Genomic DNA, 10125 nt, shown 5'->3' with positions numbered 1-10125 from the left:
CAGCTGAGGGGAGGGCGCGGGTAATAATTATTCATAACAGGGAACCCATGCGGTACATGTATTTTGTACACATTATGACATAGCGGCTATTTACGTCATATGCTTAGCGGTTATGTAGATAATACTCATAAATAGGACACACTTCAGCCTCTTTACGAACATCTTGAAAGTTTTTGGTTCCACAAGTATACTTTCAAGCCTTCTGATCAGGTGAAATACAGGCATGTTTGTGGACATGAGCAGGGCCTTTGACCGCGTTCAGCATAGCAAGCTCGTGCAGGAACTGGCTTCAGTTGGCGTTGAAGGTGTGGCATTGCGTTGGTTCGCAGACTACCTTACTGGGAGAACCCAGCAGGTCGTTGTCGGCGATGCCCGAGGCAGTACAGAGCCCTGCTCACGTGGTGTACCACAACTCACAAGGCTCCGTGTTAGGTCCCTTACTTTTCTGCATTTATATCCGCCGTAGATCTACCCCTCAGAAATTTCAACATTGCCGTGCTCTCCTGTTTGCGGACGACATTGCGTTCTACGTCATTAGTCGCAAGGCTTCAAACGTGCTCAGAATGCTGCAGACAGATCTCTTGAATCTGGAGGACTTCCTCAGCGAACGGGGACTGATGCTGAATCCCAAAAAGTCTCAGCTACTGCTGCTCAGACGACCTGCTGCGCACCTGGACGTGATCCCCAGCATCACCTGCAAAGGCACCGTAATCCCCGATTCCAGCCATGTTCTGTACCTTGGCCTCCTATTGGACTCGTCGCTCAGCTTCGAGCATCAGGTGGAGCGTGTGTGCGCAAAGGCACAGAGCAAGGTTGCCTCATTCCGCCACGGGCGCCGCGATGTCTCCATGACCGGCCGCCGCATGTTTTACCTGACAATTGTCCAGAGTACCTTGGACTATGCCAGCACATGTTATGTTCACTGCTTGTCTGCTAAACTCCGAGACAAACTTGGGTCAACCAGCAATAGGTGCCTAAGGCGAGTGTTTGGCCATGATCAGTATACTTCTATCGATTTCATTCTCACCAAATATAACCTGTATACTTTCTCTCGCCGTGTAAACTTGAAGCTGTTTATGTTTGTTTTTAGGACTGGTTGCACCAGTCCTCTTTAAAATTCTCTTTTTAGCACGATATTTACCCCCCCCCCCCCCGCTCTGCATCACGCCGCACAAATGCTGCTACCCGCGGTCAAGCTTCAGCCGCCCTGAACCTACCCAGCTGCAGCCACGTCTCGTTACGGCCTGAATGCTAGTTCATTTTTGGCAGCAGACAGATGGAACATGCTTCCACCTGGATGTCGTCAAGCTAAGCCCCTTTCTGCATTTGTCACAAGCACCGAGTCATTCCTAGGGTTCCCAGTAAAAAGGCAACGCCTGTTGGGAGTTCCCTAGTAAAAATAATAAATTCTGCTACTACTACTACCAGGCAAGGGGAAAGGAACAGGAACAGTGGATTAAGTACAGTAAGGAGGTGGTAAAACAGCGCAAAGGAGAAGATCGCTAAGGTAAACAGTGGGTTATGTAGAATTACTATTTTAGCACATGCTCTCACAGTAACTGAGGCTGAGTGAGTCTCACTCCCACTTTTTCAACCACTTCATTGAGGACTCTGGCTCTATAGTAGTAGAACATAGCCGTACTACATTGAATTGTGTAAAGATGGTGCTTCAACGCTCAAGACATGCTGAGATCGAGAACAATAATGGCAAAACGAGAGAGCTTGGAAGCTCAGGGCCCTACGCTATGCTTTTATGCTTTTTTGCCTAGCTCATCGTACATGTTATAAGAACTGATGGAAATGTCTTTTTCCGTTGATTGGCGACATCACTGTATTGCAAAAACGTTTCAATCGGTTTGAATATTATGAGTTAGGCAAAAGTATTTGCGGAATTTATTGCGGATTGTTATTTCTCTAATAATCATCTACTTTTGGTTTGCTCCTTCTTTTCTTTTATCTCCTTATACTGTAAATCAACAAATTTTGGCCGATGAGAAAGAGAAACCTCTCTATTAGAGAGGTTAAGATGCACGTTATTTCCGACGTGACGCGCAATTTCACGTCAAATTTGAAATCGATAGGTATTTTGCTCTCACATGCATCCATTGCTCAATCATGCATCATTTGCCTATATGACAAACTTTGGCCTGCGATTTACTTTGGCCGGTTGGTACCAAGCCGCGAAATCAGCGAAATTAAATCGCCAGCGAAAATTAGTTGATTTTTATTCAGTAATCGGATTTTCTGGTCTTCTTGTAGTAATACATGTACATTGACCTGTTGAGCCAATGACAACGCCGAATGCATGGTTGCCTGTGGAGCACATTACATAACTTTACAGTCTCCTAAAATACGTATCCTGTCCGACGGCAAAAGAGGCTGCAGATTTAGTTTTTCTGCGCGTCGACGGGATGTCTGCGATGCGAAAGTTCAGCTCGCGTTATTTGGCTCGCACGTCGAAAAATCAACGCGAGTGACCTGCTGCTCACGTCGAAAATTGGACATACACAACTTTACAGTCTCCTAAAATACGTATCCTGTCCGACGGCAAAAGAGGCTGCAGATTTAGTTTTTCTGCGCGTCGACGGGATGTCTGTCCTGACGTTTACTGGGACCGGCGCTGACTCTGCCGATCACGGGCGTTCTGGACTCGACGGGATGTCTGTCCTGACGTTTCCTTGGACCGGCTTAGACTGTGCCGATCACGGGCGTTCTGGACTCAACGGGATTTCTGTCCTGACGTTGCCTGGGACCGGCGGACTCTGCCGATCACGGGCGTTCTGGAGTCGACGGGATCTCTCTTCCGACGTTTCCTGTGACCGGCGCTGAAGCGCTCGTTCACGCTTATTTTGGAGACGACGGGATCTCTCTTCCAAAGTATGTTTATGCTGACGCATCCTATCACCTATTCGGCGTCTATTCTAATTTAATTTCCTCCTCGTCTCCCTATTTCTTTCCAAATCTCCCTCTACATCAGGGAGTCGTATACATAATACGACGAATATTGGTACGGTACGGGACAGATACAGGAGCCTGCAAATATTGTGGACAGCTGTTATGTACAATCCTGTAGAGCCTTTGTAGTCACAGATACGGGACAGATACGGGACAGATACGGGATAGCTCCAGCCGTGACACAAACAAACAAACAAACAAACAAACACCAAATTAAAGCTGTGTGGACCCTGGCTAGCGCCAGACGTTACTGAAGTAACGTCTTCTGCATAGCTACGGGAATAATGTATTTTATGTGTTTTACCTGTGTGTATAATGTTTAAAATGTTTTTTAAATTATTTTTTAATGTTGATTTTGTTCACCTCTAAAAGAAGAATCTGTGTGCGTTGTTGTTGTTGTTGATGATTGTGCAGATGGGCCATTCTTGCCGCTAAGTTCTCCCACACGAAGTCTAATCCCAAAGCAGTCTCATCGTACGTCAATCACGTCAACGCTATCAAAGTGGACGGCATAGAGTTTCCTGCAAAGGTGATGGACATCGAGTGCATTGAGAAGATGAATCCTGGTTTATTCATCAATGCGTTTGGTTACGAGAGCAAGTCCCTCTACCCTCTACGCGTTTCCGATCAACCGCAATCTGCAATCAACCTGCTGCTGTTCGGTGATGGTACCACTCAGCACTGGGTGTGGATTAAGAATATGAGTCCACAGCTCACCAATGGTGCTAATCATCGGCACTACATTTGTTTCCGGTGTCTCCATTTGTGCCGTTTGCAAGAGACTCTGGATAGGCACCTGCTTTACTGCAAGGAACATCCGATGGCACGAGTGGAGATTGGCAAGCCAGGTGCAAAAATCTGCTTCAAGAACTACCAGAAGCGACTTCCTGCACCATACGTCATATACGCTGACTGCGAGGCATTGATAGAACCCATGACGGAACCAGAGAAGATTGGGAGTTCAACGGAACAACACAATCGCCATGTCGCTTGTCCTGCAGCCTACATCGTCGTGAGGTCAGACGGTGTAGTGATCAACCGATTCGAGTATAGAGGTGAAGATGCAATGATGCACTTCCTGCTTGCTCTCGAAGAAGAGGAGGAGAGGATATGCGATGACCTCAAAGACCCAGCAGTGATGATCATCAATGCCGTGCAGGAAGCAGAGTTCGATGCCGCAACAAAGTGTTGGATCTGTGACAGACCACTCAACGACGATAGAGTTCGCGATCACTGTCATGTAACAGGTGCATACCGCGGACCAGCACACAGCAGATGCAACCTTATGCTGCGTATCGTGCCATATAAAACCAAGATACTAGTATTCCTCCACAACTTGAAGGGCTACGACTCGCATCACATCATCTCTCAATTGGGAAGAATGTCATGTGATGAGAAGACGTATGAGGATAAGAATGGAAAAGAGAGGGTGAGTGCTATCGTAATCATTTCAGATGGTGTTAAAAACTTTTAGGATCAAGCCACTGTCGAACATTCTCTTTTCCATGAATATGGATATGTGTTAGTGAGATAAAAAATAAAATAAAAATGGTGTGATGATGTCATCTTCCACTAACTGAATATTTTGTTTCTCCCTCTTCTCTTTGTCAACGTGTGCTTGCAGACGAGGAAGCTCGGTGCTATAACCATTATCCCGACCAACAGCGAGAAATACATCACCTTCGGATGGCGTCAGTATCAGTTCGTTGACAGCCTAGCATTCCTGAACGCATCGTTGGAACGGCTTTTGAACGTCACCCCTGCAGATAAATTCAAGATCCTGAGCGACACCTTTCCAAGCCCGTTAGAATGTGATCTGGTTCGACAGAAGGGAATCTACCCATACGAGCACATGAAGACGTTTGAAAGCTTCGAGGAACTCGAGCTACCATCAAAAGAAGCCTTCCATTCTTCCCTGACGGGGAAGGATATAACGGATGCAGAGTATGCGCATGCTCAACGAGTCTGGTCTACATTCGGATGTGAAGACATGGGCGATTACCATGACCTTTACCTGAAGACTGACGTTCTCCTGTTGGCCGATGTTTTCGAGAACTTTCGTAAAACAGCGTACGACACGTATGGATTGGATCCTGCAAACTATCTTACACTGCCTGGACTTGCCTGGGACGCACTCCTGAAGCTCCCCAAGGTCTCGCTGGATGAGATCAGTGACATCGACGTCTACAACTTCATCGAGCATGGGAAGAGGGGTGGTATCAGCATGGCATCCAACAGATGGACAGTCGCCAACAATCACTACCTGCAGGATTATGATGCAAGTCAACCCAGCACGTACATCACGTACCTGGATGCCAACAATCTCTACGGATGGTCTATGATGCAACCACTGACTGTTGGGGGATTCAACTTCCTAAACCCGAACGACCAGTTGATTGACGATATACTACAACATCCAGCAGATGCACCAAGAGGCTATATGGTTGAGTGTGACCTCAGGATTCCAGAGATGTTACACCACTATTTCAATGACTATCCATTGGCTCCGGATCGCTTCACAGTCAGCCGGGATATGCTGTCACCACATCAAAGGGAGCTGGCGGACAAGTTGAAGGTATGTGTGGGTCACCCCTTTGTTGATGATGATGTTGCTGTTGTTGTTGTTGTTGTTGTTGTTGTTGTTGTTGTTGTTGTTGTTGTTGTTGTTGTTGTTGTTGTTGTTGTTGTTGTTGTTGTTGTTGTTGTTGTTGTTGTTGTTGTTGTTGTTGTTGTTGTTGTTGTTGTTGTTGTTGTTGTTGTTGTTGTTGTTGTTGTTGTTGTTGTTGTTGTTGTTGTTGTTGTTGTTGTTGTTGTTGTTGTTGTTGTTGTTGTTGTTGTTGTTGTTGTTGTTGTTGTTGTTGTTGTTGTTGTTGTTGTTGTTGTTGTTGTTGTTGTTGTTGTTGTTGTTGTTGTTGTTGTTGTTGTTGTTGTTGTTGTTGTTGTTGTTGTTGTTGTTGTTGTTGTTGTTGTTGTTGTTGTTGTTGTTGTTGTTGTTGTTGTTGTTGTTGTTGTTGTTGTTGTTGTTGTTGTTGTTGTTGTTGTTGTTGTTGTTGTTGTTGTTGTTGTTGTTGTTGTTGTTGTTGTTGTTGTTGTTGTTGTTGTTGTTGTTGTTGTTGTTGTTGTTGTTGTTGTTGTTGTTGTTGTTGTTGTTGTTGTTGTTGTTGTTGTTGTTGTTGTTGTTGTTGTTGTTGTTGTTGTTGTTGTTGTTGTTGTTGTTGTTGTTGTTGTTGTTGTTGTTGTTGTTGTTGTTGGTGGTGTTGTTGGTGGTGTTGGTGTTGTTGGTGTTGCTGTTGCTGTTGCTGTTGCTGTTGCTGTTGCTGTTGCTGTTGCTGTTGCTGTTGCTGTTGCTGTTGCTGTGGCTGTTGCTGTTGCTGTTGCTGTTGCTGTTGCTGTTGCTGTTGCTGTTGCTGTTGCTGTTGCTGTTGCTGTTGCTGTTGCTGTTGCTGTTGCTGTTGCTGTTGTTGTTGTTGTTGTTGTTGTTGTTGTTGTTGTTGTTGTTGTTGTTGTTGTTGTTGTTGTTGTTGTTGTTGTTGTTGTTGTTGTTGTTGTTGTTGGTGTTGTTGTTGTCCATGATGATGATGGTGCTGCTACTGTTGTTGTTGATGTATATGATGGTGTTGCTAACCCCTCACTGTTTCCTTTTTTCTTTTCTTTTTTCTTTTTCTCCGATTGAATTCCCTGTCATTCAGGTCATCGGTTTGGAAGCCACAAAGCTCGTTCCCAACCTCCTGCCCAAGAAACACTATGTCCTACACTATAGGAATTTGCAACAGTACGTTTCGCTTGGTGTTGAAGGGACTGATGTGCATCGTGTTCTCTCTTTCCGACAAGAACCGTGGATGCCTTCTTATATTGAGAAGAACACTGATCTCCGAAGGATGGCAACATCGGAGTTTGAGAAGGATTTCTTTAAAGTAAGTAGTGTGATTTAAGAAAATTAATGGTATTGTTGAGGAGTCAATCATAGCGTTGCTGTATTATTGAGAATACCTATCTTCTTGCATATCTTTACATATATGGAGATTGAGGGTATATCTATTTATTATACATCTGTTGTTGTTGTGTGTGTGTGTGTGTGTACGGTCTGTTCACGCACAGCTTATGAATAACTCGGTCTACGGTAAGACCATGGAGAACGTAAGGAATCGCATCAACCTGTGTGTGATGAGAGCAACGGAAGAGGAAGATCGTCTGAAGCGTCGAATCAACAAGCCATCATACATACGAAGCGTTGTCTTTGATAACGATCTCGTATCGGTTGAATGTTCAAGAGAGAAGGTCACGCTATCGAAACCCGTGTACGTGGGTGCAGCCATTTTGGACATGTCCAAACTGCTAATGTACGACTTCTACTATGGAACGCTCAAGCCGCGCTACAACGATAAGTTACACCTACTCTATACTGATACCGATAGTCTGGTGCTCTCCGTGGAAACCGATGATCTGTACGCTGACATGAAGCAGGATATTGATGTTTACGACACAACAAACTATTCCGAGGATCATCCACTGTACACTACTGTGAACAAGAAGGTCGTCGGAAAGTTTAAGGACGAGTTGGGTGGTGAGCCGATATGTGAGTTTGTGGCACTCCGCAGCATAATGTACGCCTATGAGTGTGCAGGAGGCAGCAGCGGCAAACGAGCCAAGGGTGTACAACGTGATGTTGTGAAGTCAAGCATCACGATCGCTGACTACCGCTCATGTCTCACGGAAGAGACACAAGTCATGAGAACCATGAACGTGTTGCGGAGTCCTAAGCATCGAGTGCATGGCGAAAGGATCCACAAGATAGCTCTCAGCGGCTTCGACAGCAAGAAGTTCATCTTGGAAGATGGTGTTCACACACTGGCTTTTGGGCATAAAGACATTGCCGCACATTCATGATTAGCATCGAGATTTATTGATGGTACACACACAGACACACACACACACACACACGCACACACACACACACACACATTCATGATCGTTGATGGATAGCTTCTCATGAACTCCATCAGTTTGTACATAGCACTCAATCATTTCATTTTTTATTTTTCGATATGAATGACATTGTGAATCATGATCTAAGACTGTTCACATCCTTCTTTGTGAGCCAGGTATTGAATTTATTATCTGTGTAGCCTTTCCATTGCACAAGACGTTGATCCTTGTTGTATTTCAGCACCTTATCGAATCTCAAACCGGTCTCTCTGGCGTGTTGCAGTTCTGCTTCGTAAAACGATCCGATGATGTGTTCTCCCATCAGATCACGAATCCTGTAGGTGTGTGGTGATGTTGGTAGGATTTCATCCACCCTGAATACTTCCTCCAACCAGTTCGCAGTGTAGCCCTTCTCAAAATGACGTTTAGATACGGTTAGGCGCACCTCATCACCCACTTGGAACTTGGGTTTTGACTGCAGGGGGTCTTGTTGATTTGCATCTTTTGGTATTCTACCGTTCGATGCTTCGTTAGGTGTCATCCCAATGCTTCTATGCTTTGACTGGTTGTAGCGGTCTAGTAGTTGAGGTAGGACGTTGAGGTACGTGTTCGTGGATTTCTCTGTAAAGTGACGCCACATTCTTGCCTTCAACGTTCTATTGAAGCGCTCGACCACCACCGCTTTACCTTCGTTGTGGGTGCTGTACATGATGACGTTGTGTTGTGATAACCATCGTTTCATGGGGGAATTGTAGAATTCCTTGCCTTCGTCTACCCAGAGTTTTAACGGTGTCCTTCCGGATGTACTGACGATCTTATCGAACGCATCTCTCACGGCGGTACCCGTCTTCGCTTTCAAAGGTATTGCCCAGGCATAGCGGCAGTCGATGACTGTTAGCAGGATTTTGATGTTTTTATTGCTTCGGGCAAACCGTTGCATATCCACGAGATATACACTCCATATTTGGTCAATTGCTCTGCTCTTGACCTTGCGTCTTTTGAAATGCACTCGTCTGGACTTGTGCAATTCGTTAGCCAGTTTCGTATGGAACGGTGCGGGTTGTGTCTTCTTCTTCCGTCTTCCATCATGAATTGCCTTTTGCACTTTGTTGTCCCACAAGGCTCCAGCATGGCTTTGAGTGGGCTACCGTAGATCTACACGAAGATCTACCAATAGGCAATACCATGACAATTGATTTATTATTTTATTATATATATTTGAGGATTTCCCAAAGACGTAGTCTAAATTGAAGGGAGTTCAATTATAATGGGAGGCTGTAGGGTTTAGATAGCAGACAGTGGAGGGCTAATAATTCGTAATGAACAGCCTAGCAAGAGAAATACAATTATGCTGAATGTTCCAGAATGGTCCTTTAATCAATGATACCTATAGCCTCGGGGTATGCCTTGAAATACGAAATGTACCGAAACAGAAACACAAAAATTAATAAGAATAAGCGCAACACACAAAGAAGGAGGACAGAGGCATGTCAGTGCGGAGTGGCATTGTGTTTGGTGTCAGAGAAGTGTGTGCAAATGTGACTGTGAAACAGGGACTGCGAGGCTGTGGCTCTCAGGTCTGCGGGCAAGGCATTTCAGACAGTAGCGGTGCGGAAGAGAAATGACCTCCCGGCGTGTTTCCCAACCCGTGGCAGAGTGAATGCGAGTTGGCGGCGGCGACTACGCGTGGGGCAGTATCCCGCTGCTTCAAAAAGTTCTGGTTGGGTGGTGACCAAATGGAAGAATTCCATAAGGCAGGCGATCTTCCTGCGCCAGGATAGACTTGGCCACCCCAGCTGTTTAAACAATGATGACTTGGGCTCGTCTGATGGGCAAGGGCATCTCTCAAGCCGCATGACTGTGCGAGCTACTCTGGCTTGCAGCCGTTCAAGGGTGAGCCGCTGTGCAGCAGAGAGGGAGGACTCCCATACTGGGGCGGCGTATTCTGCTGTGGGGCGGACATACGTAAGGTACAGCTTCCTGACGATGTCTCCTGTTAAACGGTCAGCCATATGGCACAGAAGAACGCAGCGCTGTCTAAACTTGCTTATTGTCTGTTCAATATGCTCCTGGAAGCTAAGTGTTTCAGTCAACAACACTCCCAGGTGACTGGTTGACGGCTGGATACCGCGGATGGTCTCTGCAGCTCCTTCCTCAGCGAATGAGATAACAACGGTTTTCGATGGGTTGAAGGTTCCGCCTACTCGGTCGGCCCAGGCAAATGTGTCCTGCAGGGCCGTCTCC

The 10125-nt window shown here is 45.8% G+C and overlaps 1 protein-coding gene across 1 annotated transcript; it reads left to right on the top strand.

Annotated features, from left to right (window-relative positions):
* The first annotated feature begins 368 nt into the window (after positions 1 to 368).
* LOC135827103 (uncharacterized) lies at positions 369 to 7842 on the top strand. The gene is made up of 5 exons (XM_065339626.1): positions 369 to 979; positions 3370 to 4384; positions 4580 to 5530; positions 6645 to 6869; positions 7054 to 7842. The coding sequence occupies exons 1-5, from the start codon at positions 369 to 371 to the stop codon at positions 7840 to 7842; spliced, it is 3591 nt and encodes a 1196-aa protein (XP_065195698.1).
* The last annotated feature ends 2283 nt before the right edge of the window (positions 7843 to 10125 follow it).

The sequence above is a fragment of the Sycon ciliatum genome, chromosome 11 (assembly GCF_964019385.1).
Source record: "Sycon ciliatum chromosome 11, ocSycCili1.1, whole genome shotgun sequence".
NCBI classification, from domain to species: domain Eukaryota; kingdom Metazoa; phylum Porifera; class Calcarea; order Leucosolenida; family Sycettidae; genus Sycon; species Sycon ciliatum.
The sequence above is the reverse complement of the archived record's forward strand: the minus strand, read 5'-3'. Positions and strand labels throughout refer to the sequence as shown.

Bases quoted from the DNA above. Each gene is read 5' to 3' on its own strand.
- LOC135827103 (XM_065339626.1), top strand. From the start codon at position 369: ATGCCCGAGGCAGTACAGAGCCCTGCTCACGTGGTGTACCACAACTCA. The intron at 980-3,369 runs GCGAGTGTTTGG...ATGATTGTGCAG, and splicing joins ACCAGCAATAGGTGCCTAAG to ATGGGCCATTCTTGCCGCTA. The intron at 4,385-4,579 runs GTGAGTGCTATC...GTGTGCTTGCAG, and splicing joins ATAAGAATGGAAAAGAGAGG to ACGAGGAAGCTCGGTGCTAT.